Consider the following 22,557-nt stretch of genomic DNA (forward strand, 5'->3'; position numbering starts at 1 on the left):
GCCTGCCCGCTCTTGATCAAGTCATGTATTTCCTCTTATAGCTGGGTCTTGGTTTTGTTTGCACATTGCTAGCTTGCGTGATCCTCAAAACGTAGCTAGACACTTCGGCACACTCCACCCTATCTTGACAAAAGGGCTCCAGAAATAACCTTGTTAGCAGCTGGATAGGCTATAAGACACGAGTAGTGGTGAGTAAGCAGGATATAACAAAAAGCAATTGCATCAAGGTAAATTGATTGTTTATTAGCGGACCTCACGAGTTAGCATCAAATGGACTGTATTGTGCTCAGCGACTTACGGATTCAGCTACTGGGTGGGCTTGACGGAATAATGGGCGTGATGGTTCGAAAACAGAACCTGAAGCGGATGGGTCTGCTTCTGAGTGACGGCCCAGATTGTCGCTTGCTGCCATTCAAGCATTTCCCGAAGAAAGATGTACTGCAGGAGATAGCGAGCAGGGGAAACGAATCTGACTGGACTGACCATAAAACCGTTATTAAGGTCTGCTCATTGCCTCTAAATGAACTAAGATTTATAAATTCTGGATGTTATGTGTCTGGAAGCTACTGCGAGGATATTGGTATTGCAAGTTTTGCGTCTACCACAGCATTTGCAATGATTCAGCATAAACGCCCTTAAGTTTAGGTATATGAATCTCACTTGTGCCAAAATTACACGTGCATCAGTATAGTGTATTAAAAACTATTAAATGCTGCTTGTGGATTACCTGCCTCCGATACATTTCGCTCTTCGTCGTATCAGCCATGAGAGTTACATATGCCAAAAAAGCGCTTGCAGTTGGCATGAATAGCACTTCACTCAGTGGATCGTTTTTTGGGCTCTGCAGTATGCTCAACGGCTTAAAGGATGTTACTCCGCTCAGGCCTATCCATTGGATAAGCTGCTATTGGTTCGCGATGACCCAGGCAACTACGGAGCAAACTACTTGATGCCTTTCAGCGAGATGGCCTACCAAGCTGTCCACGAAGTAAGACCATACATGAAATTTAGAAAGGCCTCAGCAAATTTACCTCGAAATTCCTGTCACCTTGCAAGATAGGACAAAGATAGGACAGATCAGTCGCGCATAGTGGAACTACGGTAGAGGTCTTCGCCGCAAAATTCTTGCATACTACGTGAATCAAAGTTGAGAGTCATTTATTGTATGGCGAAAGAAAAAATTAGCATATCAGTGGTTATTCAAACCAATGGCCCTCCTTTGGGAGCCGTCATTTCACTCGGGGGATGTTACATGCTTGTGGATATTTTGCATCCAGTGCATATATATGCAAGCCCTCGATGAATCTACAGTGGTTTGCACTGTGTCCCAACAATTCCGTCTAACAATGGCCATGCTTCAACACTTTTGCTTCTGGCTCGTTAGGCAGTGTTGGCAGCCCAGGCTGATGCGATTGCTACCAAAGAAGAGGAGGTGAAGCGGCAGCTGCTGTCGGACGGGGAGGCGAATATAAGATTGAGAAATGAGGAGTTTGATGCTCCTCAAAGCCCTCGTCAGTGGCAGTCAGAGACATCCGCAATCACTGCTGCTGAAATAGCGGCGATGACAATTAAAACAAAGCGAGCCCTTCTCAAACAAACTGTAATCAAAGATGGGCACACTCTAAACGTCACGGCACCTGTACAACCCTTCACAGGCCAGCCGCTACTGCTAAGAGCACCCAAAGTCAGTGTGGTACCACCGAAAGCTATAACACTTTACAAGCTGAGCAGCGCGTGAACTGTTTGGTGGGACCCATCTGGTCATACTGGTGCTACTGCTACTGCTATTGATGTTGGCATAACTACTGAAAGCTAGCTGTTCAGATTGTATGATCTACCCAAATCGGTACTTTCACATATTGCGCCCTGAACTCTTTTGGCAGGAGTAGACGTCCTGCTTTCTTGTGTTGCCCAATCTATTGCCGTCCAGGACTCGTTAAGTGTAGACCTCAAACAGGAGCTCGAATTCGGGATTCAAGCTGTTCCACCAACAGCAGAACGGTGCTGCCAAGCAGCAGGATTGACAGTGAAGGCAGTGGAGATGCAGCACGACTCAAGTGCCCTATCAGTGAGCAATACATTTTCTAAAATTAATCATCATCGGCCGCCTTGTGCTTTATACGATTGGCAAAAACAATGAGGCAGTAAAGCAAAGCATGGCGCAGCCATTACTGAAGCACCGAGCCCTATGGTAAATTATACTTGGTGGCTAGCTGGGCTAGTTTTGTGTCTACAGAGAAAGCGCAGGTTCAACTACACCACGGAGAGCTTTTTAGAATCATATTCCAAGCACTGAAAACATGGCTTTATAAAGCTCTTCTCGACATTTTATCACCATCACTGCTTTATCGATTGCGTGTCTGAATAGCTCCTTCAAAAATTAGCCCACTCTTATTCCTTCTTATTGCTTCAGAGGAAGGCTGGCGTCTCTACCTTTACGTCTCGCAAGAACCTTAAGACATTTTTTTCAGCAGTAGAGTCCATGTAAGACACGGGCACACCAAAAAGCAACATGTATTCAAATATTAATTATACTTCTAGAGACTTTATTACTAGCGTTTCCTTGATACGCAGTTTTTGTCTGCGTATTGCTCGCATCATGAACGGGTGCTGATCTGGCAACAGCTATATGCGGCTAGAATGCTACGGAAAAAAGGATCTGCCGCATTTACAGAGAGGATATGTTTGTATAATTAAGCACGCGTAGCTATAATCGGGAGACTTAAATGCTAAAGTTGTCGACGCAAACATTCAACGTACCCATTTCGAATATTCTTGGAGAAAGCATTCTTAATACCTGTTCGTGTGATCTGTTCTTGCATCTGCTGAGCGGAAGCATACAGTACAGACAGTCTGCATATTCATCACTAACATCTCTATGCCAATGGATGCTCCGACACCTCCTTAGTATGGAGCTGCATGCCATGCGTTGGGTGTAGCGCTGTATACTCAGGATGGAGGAAGCACTGCAGCAAAACGAAGCTGTTGATGTTTTAAAAGAGGAATATATGCCCTTGGAAGAATCTGGAAATGCTGAAGAGCATGTAAAAGTAAAGGACAGTATCAGGGAAGCGTTTACCTTCAGCGACCTTTTGCACTCAAAGAACAAAGTCATTTCCTCCGTTCGATGGGTTCCGGAGTACGTCACGTGACATCCACCGTGAATCAAGTCTACTTCACTTTTGAGTTTTTCCGTGTCAGAAATCTGGGTCATATCTGACTTGCTCACCATCACGCATACGGAAAAACATAGGTCTGCACTGGCACTTGGTGTGTGAGCAGGTCAGGCGCTCTGATTGCTTGCGCCATCATGGAAGCGAGCTCATTTGATGAGCGTGTTGAGTCTCAATGGCATTCAGGGAAGTCTCTTATCTTGATATGGTCTCTGCAGGAACCGCTTGCTCCCCAGCACATCTTTGAAGCCCCGGCGGTACGCCAAACTGAATTGATAGTTCAGTTGTACGAATTGGTGATATTTTTGATTATCTAGAAGGCTAGCACAAGCGCAGTGAATACTTTTGAAGAAAAAAGAATAGAGATTGGTATAATCACTATATCATATGAAACGGAATAATTACAGCTGCTCTGGAGGGAAAATTATTCCTAAATACTGGTAACTTTGAACGAGGCATTACTTAGGCTGCCCTGCTGCAGGCATTCTAGTACTTTTTGCATATGTAGGAATAGTGGGGCGTGTTGTGCTACAAGGACTCCGAATGACACTGCAGAGGTTTAAGTTATTGTATGCGTGCAAACAAAGAGGCATGCCATTTACTTGCTGGATCGCCCCCCAAAATTGTTTTCCTCCTTTGAGCAAAAAACGCTTGAACGTCATGTGCTCCAATTATTAGCGAGAATTTTAGAGCGTTAGTCATAGAACCACATGTTTGGATTCCTGACAATGTAAAGAGGGGGGACATCATGGATTATTCTATTGCCTTATGCGACGTTGCATGGGATGTACAAAAAGTGCTGCAATGTAGACAGAGCATTAGCTTTAGTTGTAGCTAGACCACCTTGAAGATAGGTTGCATAGGCAGAAAGGGGTAAATGTGTGAGTTGAAATGTAAGTCTCTTTCATTTGCTGTCGTCCACCTGTAGGACGTCACGACCTTGTGTTTCGTCCACGTAGCTCAAAGGGGGCTGTACTTGGTGGCAGGCCTTATCAGCGGACAGGTGAGAGCTTTTGTAGCTGTTAAGCTTACACGCAACGCCAAAATTAAGGCAAATACTCGAAGAAAATGCACAACACCTATTTTGAGGGGCCTTAGTCTTCAGCCTTCGGCAGGTATATCAAATGGTTACTATTGAAGCCTTCCTTTTAAGAAGCCGTAGGCTCCTTAGAAAAGCAGCGCTGGAAGTAAAAGATATTTTGTAGGTGTATGAGTGCACTTCAATCATAATAAGCGAGTCTGTTGTTCAGTGATGTAAGGCCTCTCCAAACTAGAAAACACAGGTCCAGACTGAGACGAAAATGAGGAGGTGGGGCCTGCGTATTCTGCAGATTGTTGTGTGGGATGCTAGTTTTCTTTGGTGCCAGCAAATGGCTGATCGACGTCCTTCATTGATCAGCAGTAACAGTGAGTACCCGCCCGAAGCCAAGACCACTACTTGCATTTTTAACCCCTCTTTCTGGGGTCGCTAGTGCTTGCCGCTGCCCTTTGGCCGTAGCCTCCTACCGATCATTTATTCTCTGACACCATTATTGACCAAGTCTTTTGCGTTAAGGGTGTCAAACAGGTGCAAAATTCCGGACTACCTTGCCACTTAATTCGTTTGCTAGTTTAATGTTTGCTGTTCCATACATCCATATTTACTTACGTCAAGTGAGACACACATTTTGGAAAATAAGTCTTAACTGCTTCGATTTGCAATTGCAGGCGTCGTACTCCCTGGTTCAGCTCAGTCGTCGTTGCTTTCCTCAGCAATCGATTATTCTCACAAGAGACCAGTGCAGCACATAAAACCGCTGCCTGCTTCTCTTGACTTCAGGCGCTCATTGGCCATTTACTTCAATCCAAAAGCGGAAAGCACGCATGTTCTTTCCTGTGGAGCGGATGGAGGTATTTTTGTGTGGGACATTGCCACTGCAGTGGCAAATGCAGAGCATGCAGAGTTCCTCTGGAAGCCAGTACTCCAATGCCAATTGCGCAAACAAGACACAGGTACGCTAAACGCACAGATCATCAGCTGACGAGTGTAGACAAGTCTCGCATATTGAGCGGCTTTGTTTGTAGCCCCCTGCCACATTGGCGTAAGCGCAAAGCTGTTTTCTATGCTTATTATTGCAATAAGAGTCATGCTGTTAGCTTATGTCGTCGCCAATTTGCATCCAAACCCTGACGGGCGGCTACCAGTGACTGGACGTAGCAACAACAGCAGCTCTCCAGTAGTTACATGCGCATCCCCTTTGCGACGTGCTGTCTTCACCCGGTAGATAGCCTCTGAGAAATTGTCTTCGTGCCATTTGTTGTTCTGGCAATCAGGAGTCCCCGTCAGCTGCTGTGAACTTATTGTGCTTCCTGAAAAGCCACAAACGGTCTCCTCCGAATTCTGGGCGTCCACTGTAAGCTTCGAGCTGGGACACATGTTCCAAGGAAAACCTTGAAGGAAACTTAATAGTGATTCTAGTGGCAAGACCCTGAATCTCCCCTGATTTTCCTAGCGTGTACGATACACTGTGATTCTCCAAGTTTGAAGGCAAACGATTGATGGGAATATGCATCCCTGTTTAACTTCACACCCGTCAATTCCGTAAGCAGTACACTGTGTGCGGGCGTGGCACCTGATCAGGAAGAGGGAGATATAATTTTGGGAGACTGGGATGTGTCATATGGCGACGTGAAAGTTGAGCATATTAAGCAGCACTTCCCAGTAGGCCTACAGCACGTTATTCTTCCTCCTGCTGCAAAATAAGGGCAGTAGTGCAGAGTCGTGTTCTTGGTTTGATGGCCAGCGATATAAGGTCAAAGCTTGACATCAATGTAACTGCAACTCATGCTGCCACTGACGCTGCTCCTTCAGTAGCTAAACTCTTTTTCGGTATATGCTGCCAAATGTGCCTTTGTGTCTGTGTATTTTGCGTTATCTGTATTTGTTGTAGGCCACACGCTGTTTCCGTCCGTCCAGGGCATTTCAATTGTCTCCGTTTTTGCCGCAAATAGCCGTTTTGGTGACTGAATTTGCTTTTCACATTTTGAGGCTAGGACGCTCCCGACCCGTGTACTCCTCTCCCATGTGCGATAAACGCAATGCACAAATACACTAATCCAGTCACATATCATTGATGAGAAGGGGAAGCAGTTTTTATCCACGAATTGCAAAAACTCAAGCGCCTCAAGCATGTGGCATATTGCTCTCAGTGGTGTTAGAACACCAGCGTTTGCCTTACGAACGAGCAAAGGCAGGAAGCTGGGAGCTTGGCACGACTATTGCCTACATGATACGGCTGCGTTCCCTTAGCGCGTTCACTTCATCTGCATGTCTGCACCGCTTCTTATAAATAAATGAACGACCACCGAAATTACTCCTGTGAGCACAGCGTTCGCACGTGCTTTCAGTCCCACCTCAAGTTACTCTTGCGGAGCTTGGAGCGCCTCTCGGCCTGGTGTGCTGTTCATCGGTAGAATCGATGGCAGCCTGGAGGTCTGGGATATCAGAGACCAGCTTCAAAAACCTATAGCTACTGCTCCTGTCTCTGCAGCTCAACTGACTGCCTTGGCATTTCCTGATCTGAGGCAGCAAGAGCATCAGCATCAGCCAAAGGGTGACCGTGGCCGTAGAAAATCAAGGAATTTTTCTAGACATGTACTGGCGACAAAGATGGCGGAGGCACCCTTCGTGCCCAATCCTGCTTTTAGCTACCTTGCAGTTGGCGATGCAGTAGGAAGCCTACGAGTTCTCCGGCTATTGCCCAGTCTCAGCACACCTGTAAGCCACTCTGCATGTCACAATCAGCGCTATATTACGGTACAAGAAACAGGAATGTGGGACTTTTCAGTGTGTCCATAGATCCCCCCGAGGCAAAACTTCGCTCGTTATGTGCGATCTACAGTTTACGAACAAGAGTATTACCGCAAGTGTTCATGATTAAGGGCTTAGCTGAATTGCGTGTCGTTTCTGTGTTATCATAAACAGTATCCAGAGGAGTTGTCAAACATTTCAACGATGCTGCTAAACGAAGACGAACGGCTGGACTACTTAAATTTTCGCAAGCCTATTCATGCAAAGGTGATCAAAGCTATATATAAAGCATGGTTTAGCTTTTTGCTTACTATTTACATTAAAGACTACCTCTAAGGCAGATATTCTCCTCGGAATGAATTGCCTCCTTCGATAGATAATCTTATAATTTCTGCTTATGTTTGATGTTTAGTAATATTCAAACTACTATTTTTCCCCTCGTGCAATCAGCTAATTGTGTTTAACCATAATCGAATGTGACTTGAACTGTTTCTAGAACTTTTTCTCTCTTTGGTACCGGCCGCCGACAAGACTTGCCTCCTTTATTATTTGTGGCTGTCACTTATCTGGATCGGGCAGGCTGCAGTAAACTTTATCCTATAACAGCCCCCCTAAAAGCGTGTTAAAAGAAAACGATCCCTGTGCTTGTTGTGCCGCTAGGCAACTGAATTGCATAAGAAAAGTCTCATGGCTGACAGAGAGGCAGAAACCCTACAGACGTCTGTAGCACCTGAGACCGAGTGTCCTGAACTTGAATCATTGGAGAGGGCATACAGAGATATGGAATCAGCGTTTCTTGAGGTAGGGTCCTTTATATGACTGGGTAGCTAACTCAGGCTATAGCCGCCGTGGAGCAAAACCGTCGGCGCACCTTTCGATAGATGAAGGCGATGTGAAAACCTAACAAAGCAGGTCATTAGTTCTGGCGCGTCAAATTGGGTCACAATTTTTAGCATTTATTAGCTCACAACTGCTAAAATACCTAGAGTGGACGAATGTTTGAAGTACATAGAATGTCCCTTCCAGATTGATAGCTGACCACCAGTCGACGAGGGTAGATTTCCACGCGGCTCACGTTACATGGACTCTAAAATATATATCACCATACTGAGCAATGTAAATCACACCCTTAATCCTGTGTACATTTGTGGTCTGCCAATCGGCTGTTCAATTTGTCCTTGTTTCCAGGACCTGGAGCACCAGGCAAAGCAGCAAGAGCAGGAAACAGCACCTACATTAGATGCATGGCTAGAAACTAGCAGTCAAGCTGTTGCATCCGATACGTAGAAAGGCGTGTCTTCGCCAGAACTCACGATAAATTCTATATGTATATTCGTCTGGTCCAACACGCCCGGATAACTGCACTGCGCCTCACTTCCCTAGGAAGGGATATTTTGCTGATATAAGTAAATGGGGGGAAAAGTGCAGAAGAAAATTTCAGTTGATTATAGTCAATCGTCGACACTTTTAGTGTGCTGGGAGGCGGCTTACGCCTCAGACAAAATCGAGAAGACGTACCCAAAGAGTGCCTTAAGTGTCACGGGTTGTCAGGTATTTGTAAGAATTGAGCAGCAGGCCTAGTTCCTCAAAGGCAAAAATCATCAAATGCCATCCAGCGTTTTACGACACAGAAAAAGTGAAATACTTCACAATACATAGTAAGTGAATAGAACACATTAGACCATTTTTTGCATTCATCACTATTTCGTTTTGGGTGAAGCTTTGTGCTGCCCTACTAAGGTGTACAAAATAGACTTTTCTGTTCTTCCTGCGTTTTGGCCAGGCTGTGAGCAGTTGCCTGAACCATCAGCAATTGACGCCAGAGCTACCGTGAAATATGTGTTTTCTGTGCCTATACAGAGGGTTGCTCGCCTCTCAAGACTGGCGGAGCTACATTAGTCCATCTGACTTGGCAGCATAGGGATAGCGATTCCCGCAGATGTGAAGTGCAACATGCGACTGCACCAGCTAAACAGCAAGCCTATTAACTCATAATAAAATAACTGTGATACTTCAAGTAATCGGCATTGATGGTCAGCGCTAGATAAGTCTTTGAATGTGAAAATCTTTAAAGAGTCATCAGGGCGGCTCGATTCTTTGTGACAATACGACTGCTGTTTCGTCAGCCCGCGATTGCACACTGTTTTATCAGATTCTTAGCTTACGTCTCGAGAATCAATTTTTTGACTTCTTTAAAGCTTTTGTTGTGTATTTTCCTCTCTCATGATACGGCGGCTGTTACAAAAGTACTTGGAAAGAAGAGGAATGCCCTTATTGACTTTCACGCGTTGCTCAAGTGTATCACATGATTATGACTTAGAAAAAAAGTTTTTCTTCATTAAAGCAGTGTATTTCACTGTACTCGGTAAACGTAAGATTGGGAAAAACGGCAATTCGTTATCTCGGTTGTAGACTGTTGAACCACAGCGACCCACCCACATTGTCGCTCAATGTAGCCTATCAATGAATGTATGAATATGCATCATAAAAGATTTACATGTGATTAGTACTAGGTAGTGGGAGATGTTACTGGATCCTCAAGGGACCTTCATTTGAACTGCCCCGGGGAGCAAAGTGAAAAGGTTGAATTGCCATGTACCTAGCATTTCCATTTCCCTAAAAATCAGCAAACAAACATTTCAAGGTGTACTTTTGTTTTTTCAAGCCCAGCCATATAAGATGGTTATGAATTTGATGACTGTTGTAATACAACTGAAGGCCCGTGTGGGGCGCTGTTGGTTTCTGTCCCCGATTTTTTCCCCCATGCCGATATAAAATTGAGACAAAATCATTGATTGTATGTGACATGAAATCAAATTAATGTATTACAGTAGTATTAGGGCTATTTTTTTGCTGGCTTCCACATTTCCTTCTCTTTGCACCTGTAAAGCTGGCGTTCTCAGCAGGGGCACTCCGTGTGTGGGGGTCTCACATTGCGGTTATTAGTAAGTGGAAAGCTTGCAAGAAGGCTTATTTGCCAACCATATCTAGAATTTTAGGACATCAGGCAGACAGTCTGCATAGAAAATACAAGCGGCGCAAGTGCCCTTTGCTGAGAAAAGGTAGGAATTCGCAGGTGCAGTGGTGTGAAAGATGTACATCGTAATGGCCAGCTTTATGTGGAGTACCCGAAGCACTTGATGCATACCTCAAAAGCGCTTAGCAGCAAACAAAGCAGTCAATGCCGCACGAGCAGCTGCATAAGTGCAGCTTGTTTGGGTATACAAGAAATCGGTCCACACAGAAGCTCCTCCCTCCACATGGATAGGCATCCCTAGGAGGCTCAAGAGGGTCCAAGCCACAACATCTTGGGAAGCCCACAACGTGCACTTGATCAAAGGAGAAAGCAAGTAGCTATCTACTACTAACTTTATAAGGAAGCCAGCCACCTAATGACATGAAGCTATACTTCAAACCGCAAACAAACAGGATTAACTACTAAACTGTTCACTGACTAAGCAGAGCCTTACTCCTTTCCCCAGTCTCTCCTCCGGGAGATAGGAGGGAGTGTGATACTGTCTCAGCGTTCCTAAGAAACGATGCTGCAGCTACAGGAGGCAACCCGTGGAGACTGCGGTATAAAGGGCTGTTTCTTGGCAGAGTGGGGAGTAGGAGGGCGCAGCAGAGAGGATCTTCACTGCCAGAGGGTCTGGTCTCTTTCCAGTGAGGGCAAACTCCAGGCTTATGACCTTGAGGAGTCTACGGCTTCAGCTGTGCAGGCGCACATCGCCCTGCCCGTGGAAGATTCAATCCTTGTAGCAGCGATCTACAGCCTAGTTGGGGCTGGAACGGTTTTATGTATGGCTTTAGGCACTCGGGCTGGCTCTGTGTTCCTACTGGAACGTTTGTCAGATCCGCCCAGCGGTACGTATTCTCTCGAGAGCTGGGATGTGTCTGCACAGGCACTTCAGGCTCACGCGGCCCCTGTAGATGGAGCTGTGTGGAACTCCGATGGCAGCCTTCTCGTTACTGCTGCAGCAAATGGATCTGCATGTATCTGGCAAGTCTAATGTTTGAGTGCGCCTCCGTAGGCCTAAACCCTATACTCTGAGAACGCTAGCAAGTTCTTCTGCCTCTCTGCCCACTAATCAAAGAGTGAATGAGAAATACGTATACTATATGGGCTGTGTATTAGGAGCCGTCAGGGACTAGTCTGTCAGAGGCGATTTCAAGTGTGCGCAGAAGGGCCAAAAGATTGCAACTACTTTGCTGCTGGTGGCCTAGGGGTAACTGCGCTCTGCTGGGAATGGGGAAACCAAAGTGTTCTGCTGGCTGCTGGAGAATGGATCACTCTTACTAAGCTACAGCACTTTTGTAGGAATGTCCAATGCCAAGAAACGAACGGAGACAAGGCAGCAGAAAATGCTGAAGTCAAGAGCTGGAAAGCGCATCCGAGGGGCATAACTAGTGCTGACTGGGCTCCTGTTTCAGCAGGAATGATAGTTTCCACGGGTTGTGACTGGACCTGTCGCATCTGGGATGCGGAAGGAGTTCTCTTGAGGTCTATGCCCACAGAGCACCTTAGCGTAAGCCCCCGGGCCTGGCTACCAAGCGACGGATTCCGAAGGGGAGATGGATCGTGGGAGAAACTGGGGACTCAGGGGCACCCAACCGCAGTAGCTTGGAGCTCGTTGGGAGAATACTTTGTCATTGGAGCTGGGGGCTCTTTGGTTCTCTGTAGTGCACGAGGTGAAGTTCTGGATATCGCTACCTTACTTCACGGTGCGTTCAATGCAAGAGAGTCCTGCAAAAGCTGTAGACTAGGCGTCTCATTACAAAACCACACGTTATCTATTTACAATTCCAAGCTTTTCTGGCTGTGTGGGGACACCTGTAGAGTTTTACTGGTCAGCCCTCCAAAACCATTCACGTCAGTCAGCAGCATTTTCGTTGCGTCAATGGAGAGCCGGATGCTCTAGAAGCTGAGAGCAGGCCAGTCTTAAGGGGTTGTATTCATGTATATCTTCTTCTGTGTATGTCTACTATTCAGTGAACTTCGTTTTCGCGCTGCGGTGGGCCTCTGACAGTCTCCAGTTTGCAGCGGCCTGCGGGTCCTCCGGGTTTTATTGCTTCAAAGTCAAGGTTATAAGAAGAGACAGCTGGCGTTATCGTACAACGATGGAAGGTCACAATATTTTAAAAATAGAGGTACGATAGAACCAAGGAAGGCCTTCCTGCCACCGCATAGCAGTAGAAAAATACGAGCAGGATTTGGGGCTTGCACCTAGGTAGATGGAGCATGAAGTAGCTACGTCATGCATCAATTAGGACGCAACGGAGCCTAGATGAGTAAGGCAACCGAATGCAACATACCGAGCTCACTTTACGGAGTACACAGAGAGAGAGGAGAGAGACGCACAGGAAAATCCGCAAATATGGCAGCTGGACAAATTGAGAGCCAGATGCAAATATATATGTGCATATACAGAACTACATTGAAGGATGGATAGAGAGAGAACAACCGAGAACCAGGAATGCAAAGGGGTATTCGGTGAATAAAGTTCATAGTCATTTGTGGACGCACTAATTGGGCTTGCAGGATTGGCTGGAAGGGAGTCAGAGCAATGTCTTAACTAGGGAAAGTATTGTGGACTTTGCGCAGAGTGAGGAAGCAACTGATACACCATATCCATTCGTTTCCCGCAAAAAGTCCCAACTATAAACCGCTAGAGGTACCTGATGTAAGGGTGCTAAGCTCCAGCTGTCCTAGGGGTTGAATTGCATGTAGTCTGATATTTTGCGTTTCCGCATGTTCCTTATCTGCTTCGCCTGGCGCTGTTCTTTTGAATTGCTGTCCTGCAACCTGTATCGAAGGCCCCGAATGCCTTGTGGTACTAACAACCAAACAATGCATTGTTTACCCTACCCAGGCAAGTGGGCGTGGTTTTTTGTTTTCACCCTTGGCTCAGCGCATTTAGATTTGAGCCAAGCACGCGCAACGTGGATGGTGTCAACTAGCGCGAAAGAAACACTTTAGCCTGCTAGCAAGAATGGCCAGAAGCTACATACTTTGAAACATGGTCATTCGCATGTGTTTACGCAGGAAAATGCCTCGATGCGCAGAGCGCCAATTGCTATAGAGACATCACAGCCGCCCCAAGAAGTATTTGTAGGCCGAGGAGCTGTCTGCTACTCAGACTCAAACGCTCTTCACGTGCGGACAAAACGACACAGCTGCTTATTGCTTCTATTTTTGCTAATGCTATTGCTGTAGGCTTTGTCCTTGCTTTTCCTGGTATTCCTGCCGTTGCTCTTATTGAAGTTGCCACTAGTTTTTCTTCGAACTGCTTGTTGTGGCTTCTAGCAGTGGAGCACATCTGGTCAATCGACTGTTTGAGTAGATAGTGATGCGAATATTGGTTGCTTGCTCAGCTCTTCACGTAGGCCATAATAGTTGCGTTCACTAGAAACGGCAGATACTCGAATATGTCGTGTCCTTTGTTTTGACCTCTTGAAGCCTACGTAGTGTTATTGAATGCATAAATAGTTGATTAGTTTCAAATGGTTCCCTCCACTTGCAAGAAGCATCAGGGGTAGAACACACCATGGGGAGTGGAATGCCTCCAAATAATCTAGCAATGCTTCTTTGCAGGTATTTAGTTTATGTGGTGGCCGTCTGTGCTGTATCCCACGTCCAGCGGACGCACCTTATAAACTCAGGGCTGCTTGTTCAGCGGCAGTAATTGTTCTGGTGAGGAAGCCACTTAATTCAAATAGATGCAACACGCAGAGCCGTTCCTGAATTTCCTATCCCAAACTGTTTTGCCAATGATAGCAGCAATAGGAGAAAGGTTTGAGTCGGAAAGATTTTTATGAGACATAGTGAGGCAGCCGTGTAAACACTTTTGCGGTCAAAAACGGACACTTAGAAAGCTGCAAAGGAAAAACCCTAAAGCACGCGACTGCTGTCTAGTTCTTTGGTACGTGCTACGCTACTGGCCATCCTTCTTTGCACCTGGTTGCATGGTGCTTAACGGCGGTTGATGTTAACTGTGGCCATCTCACTACACTGCAGTTTTCCTTTCTTGCTAATTGTAGGTGACAGGCAAGTGGCAACAGAGGCTGCAAATAAACGACGCACGGAGTGGAAACTTTACAGAGGAATACCTTCACTGTTGTGAAATCAAGGAGGTTGGCTTAACGACTTTCAAGAGCTTTAACCGTAGACCCTAAGCTCACACCGGAGCCAAGCCAAACACTTCGTCACATCAAGGCGTATCCAAGCATTTAGTTTCTCTTAGGGGGTGAAGCAGCATTGCAAATTCCTGAATTAGTTCCATAGCGGTGGCAAGAATCGCGTTTGGTGGACTCCCTGGTAGTTCGTTGACCCGGCCAATGTATTGAAGAATTAGCATGGTCTGTATCTGCAAAATACTGAAAATATCCACTCAATTCGGCATATGCAGGATTTTCCTGAAGTCTATGTGTTCGTTTAGGTGGGCATTACCCAGGCCGCTAATGGGGACAGGTGTCATATCGCCATTCGAGACGCCAAAGGGGCCCTCTTGATTTCAGAGGCGAAGCGGTTAGGCACAATAAAAGCAAAGCATTAGTGCTGTATCTGGCATATACCATGCTTTGACACTTTATTTACTTGTCCACTGTTCATTAATCTGCCTCTTTTCATACTGCTTTATATATTTAGAAGGACTTTTGCACAGAATGACATAAGCATACTATATGCACACCAGATGTGACATATATTCAAACGAATACAAATGAGCGTTGTTCCTAATGGATTGATAGTACATCTCCAAGATTGTGCATGCGCATGTATATACCTGTTTTAAAAATTTGGCTGTACAGTCGTGGCAATGCATACACAACTTTCTACTGAAACTCATATTCACAGCTATTCTTGGTGATGAGATAATGTGGCATGCATCGCACACGCCAGAGCGCGCATATTGAGGCTGTGCCCTTGTGTACGGATAGGGTTGCGCAATCCACACGTGATAAAAAGTAACTTTACATTTGCATAACATACCTACACCTGAATACCCGCGTTTGTCAATATATCTGTATACCTCATTAGAAGTACACATAAGCTCAGCAATAGTGCATGGATTGAATAGTGATATGAGCGCATCGAGTATAAATGTGCACGCCTCAGGCCCAGGCAATGGATGGAAGTGAGCAGCGGCCTTGTTGCAAGCTTCCGCTGGGTATGGGGATCTGGGGTGCTGCTAGGGGTCGTTGACGGACAGTTGCACCAGTGGTTTGCAGCCCCCACTGTAGGAGACTTGCTGTCTATCTCGGAGTTTCAATTTCCAAGGGTTAGGAGAAAATGCTGTTCTACATATCGGCTTAGCACTTAATTGTAAATACTGAAGTAGCATCATGCGTTTGAAACAGCTAAGAACGTATTTACCGTGCATTGCACTTATCTTCGAAGCCCAGGTAATATCAAGCACATTAATAGGGAACTTCTGCACTGTGATTTAGTCTGTGTGGTTGATACTAATATGCAGCGTGCTTTAATCTGTGTAGTGCTCCCAGTTTTCAGCCCTAAAGTAGCAGCAAACCTAACTCTAGCTGTAGAAGGTGCAATAACTTTTTAAACTCTTAGGTTCCATAACTAAATGAGAGCCACTCTATGTACACATCGTGGTACTAAATGACTAGTCCTGCATGGTAGTACCCGCACAAGCCCCGTAGATGTTTCTTGTAGTGTCTATGCCCATGCACAATGACATTCTGCTGGAGGGATAAGGGGTGCTGTGCTCTTTGTCAGCTGAGTCTTGGGGAGGCTCCCCACATAGATTCCACAGTTATTTCGGCTGAACCAGAGGGGGCACTGATAGCAATCGGAGGGGGCCTTGTAAGGATATATGTGCTGTCCCCATTTAGCTGCAAGCTGCTTTACCATCTGGAGAAAGGCAACTGGTGGGTCCTCTGCTGACCTCGCCATTGATGCCTTTGACACTTCTGCCGCCTTTACTGCTCCCCATCCATATGTAACTACTATACAACCAGAATAGCTGTACTCGGAAAGCTTATAGAAATGTTTCGTGAGTGCATATACAGAAACAACGAAGGGGAACAGGGGAAGAAACACTACTTGTGCTGGGGTACAAGCATGCAGCAGCAGAGCAAGCTGCTTTCGAATACGTTTCCAAATTTGTTCTTTTCCTACCAAAGCTGTCATTTCTCTGACTGCAGGGAGATTGCCAAACTCACGTGCGTGCTGGGAAGAGACCCCAGTATGTGGTGCTGCCTAGCCAGAGACGCATTGCACAATGAGTATGCCAGAGTGCAGAAGAATTTAGACTTTGTGTTCTAGCCCAATTTTTGAGGCGTATATTTCAGCCACTCTCCATAATCCTTCTCCATAAACTATAGGTGATCCTCCGGAAGTGGCACAAGCGGTAAAATCGAACTGCACGTACACCCCAACGAGCATCAAAAATTACTCATCATACCTGGATCTTCCAGCTCGCGATAATTAATTTTGTAGTATTCGAAAAAGTCACTGCCTGATCAAAATGCATGGAAAAGTCATTATACTCGAGGCGCCAGCAGGGGATTCCTTTGCTCTGCTTTTGCCAAGGATATTTTTAAAAGCAATTGGCTTGCTCCAGAGCACTCTACTTTTCCCAGCTTATGCCTCGTAGTGGAAATATGTAGTAGAGTGCCTAAAGGATAAAACTGCTTAACAGATAGAAGATCTAACCGCACTAACGCCAGGCACGAATAGCAAGCAACATGAGAAGGGTTCAAGCAGATTCCTGCTGTTGTGTACCCTCAGGAATTTAACAATATGTGACTCAGCCTTCATCGCCCTCAGAGACCTTCCCCGTGTGCAGCTGATGGAGAAAATCGCTCTAAGTGACAGCCCTACCCGCCGCGCACTACAGCTGCAGGCTCTTGGGGCCACCCGGGAGACAGCAGCGCCCCTGCGGAGAAACAGGCTAATCAAAAGCTGAGAAATTGTGTCAAAAAACAATTATATACAGTCAGCAGGGGCAAAAAGAATATTACGCTTCAGATTGCAATGCGTTAGCGCTTGTAAATAGGGTCTGAGAGCCCACCGCTTTAATTACAGAGCATGAAGGCTAGATTCGAGCAGTTCCAAATATTTCGTTGTTTGAGAAAGCTTGAACTGCCAAGGATAGATAACGCAAGGGAGTGGTAGACCGCAGGGCACCTTATTCCCTTGTGGACTTCCAGAATTTGAGCCAAAAAATCAATAAGATTAAAAGGAAGGAATGATGCTATTGATATGGCTTCCAAATCAGGTTACTTGGGGCTTGCTTATTTGACACATGTGCATGGCCATTGACGGTTTGCTGGTGGCCTCTACATGAATGCCACGCATGTAAAACGTTAACATATCAGTAGTAATAAATAACTTTCTGCTTGAAAATCTTTTCGAATATCGAATAAATTCTGTTCGAACTTTGGTAGTTATTTGTGTACAGGAGGCCTTGCTTCTTGTCAAAAGCTCCCAGGGGGCAACTGATGTCTGGAAGACCCGCAGTCAGATGCCGCAGCAGCTCAAATGAAGCCATGATAGAGAAGGTACTTGGAGATGATGCGGCAGCATAAGGGCGGGAGATAAAACAGAGACAGACAACAGGCACGACAGAGAGGAAGCGCAGATGCAAGGCGACAGGAGGGAGAAAACATCATGCAAAATAGCCTGAAAAAAAACAGGCTGAGAGAAAACTGCGACACAGGGAGGAAACCAAATATCGGAGAAGGACTCAAGTCGATGAACCTGAAAGAGGAGAGGCAGCGAATAGATCATGGAGCTGTATGGATAACCGAGATAGGGGCTGGTATCAAGGAGCATGGTGTGAAACGCTCCATAAAAATTCCTGAACCTCCAAGCACGAAATATGGGATGCTAAGTGAAACACTTGTACAGGATCTCTCCAGTCAATCTAAAACTCTGGGTTGTTCCATGTTGGATTCTAAGACTCATTCATAGCATTTATCCTACCAGATACATATCCAGCCCTTCTGGAATGCTCTCAGGTCTAAAATTCTGTCCTGTCTAGGGCATTTCGTTTTGTTTGATTTTGGAACCGAACAAAGGTGCCAGCCGGAAGTCCCTGACCTCCGAATCCAACAATACACTTGTATTGTTCAAAGTCCTACGTTGTCTTCTATGTGCTCAACTTCGCTGTTGTGTGCCAAACAATGCGTGTGCGTATCTGCTGATTAATAGAAAACAGATTGTAAGTTGAAGGAAAACAGATTATCCCATGTAGCAACGACCGTTTCACCGTCATCATACTACACAAATGCACTGACTTCCCAGTTTCGTCAGCTGTAAAGGTGCCCCCTTGAGCCCGCAACAATCCTGTAGCGGGGCCTATAGTATGGCTCCCACTGCAGTCCGAGAAGCCTGCTGGATTTCTGAAGGCTTCTCACAGCAATTCCTGAAAGCAACAAGAGCGAGAAGACTGATAATTTAATTCTCTAATCAAGCGGCACAAGTCAGTGAGGAAGCAAAAACCGCTTGAAAGTGGCGCTGGTATGCAAATTGCCAAGTCCTTGACTTTTCACTTTGGTGATACATGTGCCTGGAAGCCTGTCATATTCCTTTTCTTGCTGGACTATTGTTGTTTGTAATGTGTAGATGTAAATGACATAATGACAATTTTGTATTACTAATAGAGTTACATGATGAGTGAGACAGAATAGTTGCTCGGTCGCGTATCCCACAAGTCTCACCTGAGTGCCACAGTGCTGCCCCCGCTCATCAAAAGGGATCGCGCAATGGAAAGATTCACTGCGAAGTTGTATGGGTTGCACGGCATCGATGAAGAGCAGTCCTCAGGCTTACACCCAACAACAGCACGAGCCCAATCCTGTACAAAACACCACGCCTCAAAACAGAGCTGTACGCTTTGTCTGGCTTGAGAGGTGCAGTTTGCGTGTTTTGTAAAATCGAGTAGATGGGAGTGGAAAATGTATGGTTGGCAGTTTCCTAGATGGGGTCGTGAAGTAAAGGGGTGCTGGCACAAGATGGGATGACCTACGCCTCAGGGCGTGTACGCAACTTGATACACACTACAAAGGGCGGGTGCAGTGCTATGTGAAAGGTTCACATATCAGGGTCTGCCGCATGTGGGCGGTTATGACAAACCTTCAGCGCCCAAGTAGGGCCCGTCACTGGGTGCAGAGTTGGGTGCTCGTAATGCTGGAGAAACCTGTGGACTTCAAATGCTTTTCTCTCGGGATCCCATTGAAGCTACAGCATCAGCAACATCAGCAGCAGTAATATATAGGTGTACTGCCAGCACGAGCAAACAATCACACGAAGATAAGACGCTTCAACAGGATTGACTATAGCCCAAATCGAGATAAAACGCTGATAAGCACTTCAGCATAAGAAAATGAAGTACTGCACTCATTAACGTACCGCTTTAAATCCCTCCAAGCCTCCAGGGCTTAGGGTTAATTATAACCTCACCACCCCCTTTGCCTGCGCCTCGGGATACGAGGGGCGATAGGATTCACATGAATACTCACCTTGGCATGTCCCTTTAGCCCCCATGCCATCAGTTCGAATCGCGAGAGAGGCGAATGTAAATCTAAGAGTAGAGACACAGAAGGCCCGCGCTCAAACTGTATGTGGCCCGAGAGGGTTCCTGTAAAAGAGAGGCAACGCATTTTAACGTTGGAGCCTTGGGCTGTATTGAACTAGGACGCATATGCGTGTGCATTATTCACAGGTAGCTAAATAGTCTATGCAGTGTCTCATAAATATATACTTGTATTCATGCTTAACAACATATTGATGGCCCATCTACGTACACACAAGCATGCAAGTACAAGTCTATATTCAGCTGGCCCCCAAGCATACATGTATTACGACCTGCTTGAATATACCATTAAGTAATTTAGTTATGTGCATCTCGGAGCAATCTAATCGTCAACATGGACATTTGGCCTTTCATCAACGAACGCCTTTGAATACTTTACAGGCACCCATATTTTCGGCATCATTCTACATCCGTCATCAGGTGTCTGACGACCACGCTTCAACAATCTACTCCGTTTAACCTAACAGTTCCCGCAAGAAATCGCAATTCAACTAACCTGAGTCTCCAGTTTTAACAGAAGACACAGTAGATACCTCCCCAAATAATTCTCGCAAAAGAGCCACAACGCTACAGCAACTTCCAGTTAGGAGCTCTGATACACACACAGGCAATCAGAAATTGGCATGGTCCAGCTGTCCTAGGTGTAATTTGGCGCCTAGGGGATACATCGTCTACTTGAGGGTTAATGTGTCGCGGATCGACGGAGGTGTTGTGGCTCAGAACATAGGTTTGCCGGCCGCTTGGCCTTCATGGTATCGAAAGCCTTGTCGGTTTGAGCTAAAGATGAAGTCCTGTACTTAGCCTTTACGGTATTGGAAAGCTTCTGTAAGTTCAGGTCTAGCACAATGTCTGCATGCTTGAATTTGTCCTTGAAGGCTTGGGTATGTGGCTTACCATTTAGACTACTGCTCTTGAGGAGGTTGTTTGCGTTTCCGCATTCAGCGACAGCCTGGTTTTGCAGAAGCGATGTACAATTCACTTGCGCTGCCACAAGCTGCCCTAAGTCAAGAAGAATCGCTTTCACTTTGGCAGCAGCGACTTCGTGTATGAATGAGCTGCATACTGCCCAAACACACCGGGGTGTGGAATCACCGTACTGCGACACAAGGCGCTGCATGCGAGGAAAACTATAGGAGGGAGGAGTGCAGCTAAACACATGCTTTTCTCTGCCTTGTGGTATGGAAAAGAGGGTCTCCAGCAATTCCGCCTGCAGAAAAGATGTAATGCAGGAAACATATGCAGTCTTAAAACATGGCTAACTCAACCGTACTTAGAAACCTCCACATCCCCGTGCAACCGCGTGAGTCCCCCCTAGTATTTGTCTAGGGTCCCCAGGTGCTTTCTGACCCCTTTCAGCATGCATATGCTTTACTTACATGCATTTCTGGCGAAGCTGCAATAATAAAAGAGTCCACACGTTGTGACAGGACGATGGCTTTTAAGCTCTTTCTTCCCTGGGTGTTCTCACCGTCTCCCCATACCACGCGGTCTGTCTGTAAGCCTGAGCCCTCTGGGGACCGCATCAGCGATTCTGCTGCTTCCCGCCGCCGGCACCATAAGTACACGACGTCTATACCTGGACTCTGTTCAAGTAGTGATAACCACCAACGGGCAGCTACGGGGAAAACAGAAAACGATGCACATCACGCACAAATACATGGTTTTCTTACCCCTCACGTTTATGAAAAGTATCTGGTGGTGTCTCTCTGCTTGGCTTTGCCAGCGCGCGCGTGCCTCTTTGCCCATTACATCTCCCGTGCTATTTCTACTTGCGTTATTGCATGCGCAGTTACACCATCATCTTGTGATCAATCCTGCTTGCATGCCTGTCTCAACCAGCTTCGCGCTAACTTTCTAAAATGGTCCTTTAGCTAGTGCTTGTCTGCCTCGCTCAAGCCCTCTCAGTTCTGTCTACCTGTTGCTGTCTGTCTTTCTTCGCTTTCTTTTCCTTCCATTTCTGCCTGGGTGGGTGCGCGTGTGTCTGCATACCGGTAGAGTCATCACCCAGGAATGCAGCCCTTAGCACAGCTCCGGCCTCGTCCTTCATCCTCGGAAATTAGAACAAGAGAGAAAGGAAACAAGGCAAAGAGACCAAGGCGGGAAATGAGAAAGGAACCTGAGATAGCACGGCAAGGGGCAAAGCACCGGAGGACCCCAAGTGAAAAAGTAGCAGGCAGTGCAGAAAATTGAATAGCTGTAAGCCAGAAGCATAGCCACCATCATACAGGGGGCAAACACATTGGGAGCACAATGTGTGGAGGCCCATACATCCATGCCTGGTTTGATGCTCCCACTCCCCCACCTTCTCAATTTCTGGAGTTAATAATAAATTGCTTATATCTTGGTTTTTGTACATCTAGGCTCAATTAACTCTTTTACGAACCTTTATATGCACATAGTTAAGGTCCTTTTGCCTAGTACGTTGTGAGAGAAGCCACCGACCGCTGGTCGGTTTCACTGTAGGGCGCAAGAGCCATCCTGACCCTTTTTGCTGCTTTGATTTCTTCCCCTATTTCCTATGACTTAGAGCATTTAGTATATATTTGCCTTTCTTATGTCCTTAATGCTAGTGTCTCCGGGCTTAGTATGTTTGTTGCACGTCCAAGAAGCAATGAGCACTTTACCGGAGTTCTGCATCAAGCGAAACCTCCGAACAATAAACTTGAAGCCGCAAAACCCCATATGCTTCATCGAAGACATATGTGTATGCAAAGTACATCAGTGTATTCTGTCAATTGAGGCGGCTCAGTAGAGGGCTTTTTATTTTGCCTTACCTGCGATGCAAATTTTACTGTTCACAAAAAATTGATTTCGTGCTAGGCCTTAGGCTGCACAGTATCTGGAAGAAATAAGCTTTGTTCCAAACAACCAATCTCCTAACCCCATTCGCTATCAAAAATAAAGTCGTAACCCCTTGGCCGTCTGTAGAAATGCACCTCGAAAACAAAATTACCAAGCAAGCATCACATGGACTTCAGCCTCAGCACACTGTCTGTTTTAAAAGACGGTAAGGCTGGGCATACAGAGGAGGGTGGCT

The 22,557-nt window shown here is 46.1% G+C and overlaps 3 protein-coding genes across 3 annotated transcripts; 2 read left to right on the forward strand and 1 right to left on the reverse strand.

Annotated features, from left to right (window-relative positions):
• The first annotated feature begins 270 nt into the window (after window positions 1–270).
• On the forward strand, window positions 271–7,299 carry LOC34617411. Its single transcript, XM_026335095.1, has 13 exons — window positions 271–501; window positions 884–988; window positions 1,385–1,730; window positions 1,887–2,068; window positions 2,414–2,484; window positions 2,954–3,139; window positions 3,283–3,469; window positions 4,907–5,165; window positions 5,866–6,023; window positions 6,104–6,201; window positions 6,342–6,461; window positions 6,561–6,930; window positions 7,138–7,299. Exons 1-13 carry the CDS (start codon window positions 271–273, stop codon window positions 7,297–7,299), a joined length of 2,475 nt encoding a protein of 824 aa, XP_026190880.1.
• A 1,074-nt stretch (window positions 7,300–8,373) lies between these two features.
• On the forward strand, window positions 8,374–12,120 carry LOC34617410. The gene is given in 5 exon segments (XM_026335096.1): window positions 8,374–8,514; window positions 9,854–9,970; window positions 10,512–10,990; window positions 11,102–11,418; window positions 11,954–12,120. Coding segments are annotated over 5 exon segments (1,221 nt in total).
• An 8,082-nt stretch (window positions 12,121–20,202) lies between these two features.
• On the reverse strand, window positions 20,203–21,475 carry LOC34617408. Its single transcript, XM_026335097.1, has 3 exons — window positions 21,436–21,475; window positions 20,897–21,135; window positions 20,203–20,727 (listed from the first exon to the last, which is right to left on the reverse strand). Exons 1-3 carry the CDS (start codon window positions 21,473–21,475, stop codon window positions 20,203–20,205), a joined length of 804 nt encoding a protein of 267 aa, XP_026190882.1.
• Between the last annotated feature and the right edge of the window lie 1,082 nt (window positions 21,476–22,557).

This window comes from Cyclospora cayetanensis, unplaced genomic scaffold (assembly GCF_002999335.1).
Source record: "Cyclospora cayetanensis isolate NF1_C8 unplaced genomic scaffold, CcayRef3 CcayRef3_contig_6, whole genome shotgun sequence".
NCBI classification, from domain to species: domain Eukaryota; phylum Apicomplexa; class Conoidasida; order Eucoccidiorida; family Eimeriidae; genus Cyclospora; species Cyclospora cayetanensis.

Coding starts and splice junctions, on each gene's coding strand:
- LOC34617408 (XM_026335097.1), bottom strand. CDS start 21,475: ATGGAAGGAAAAGAAAGCGAAGAAAGACAGACAGCAACAG. Junction 21,136..21,435: donor AGAAAGACAGACAGCAACAG/GTAGACAGAACT, acceptor TTTTCCCCGTAG/CTGCCCGTTGGTGGTTATCA. Junction 20,728..20,896: donor CAGCTTCGCCAGAAATGCAT/GTAAGTAAAGCA, acceptor TCTTTTCTGCAG/GCGGAATTGCTGGAGACCCT.
- LOC34617411 (XM_026335095.1), top strand. CDS start 271: ATGGACTGTATTGTGCTCAGCGACTTACGGATTCAGCTACTGGGTGGG. Junction 989..1,384: donor CCTACCAAGCTGTCCACGAA/GTAAGACCATAC, acceptor CTGGCTCGTTAG/GCAGTGTTGGCAGCCCAGGC. Junction 1,731..1,886: donor AACACTTTACAAGCTGAGCA/GCGCGTGAACTG, acceptor TTTTGGCAGGAG/TAGACGTCCTGCTTTCTTGT.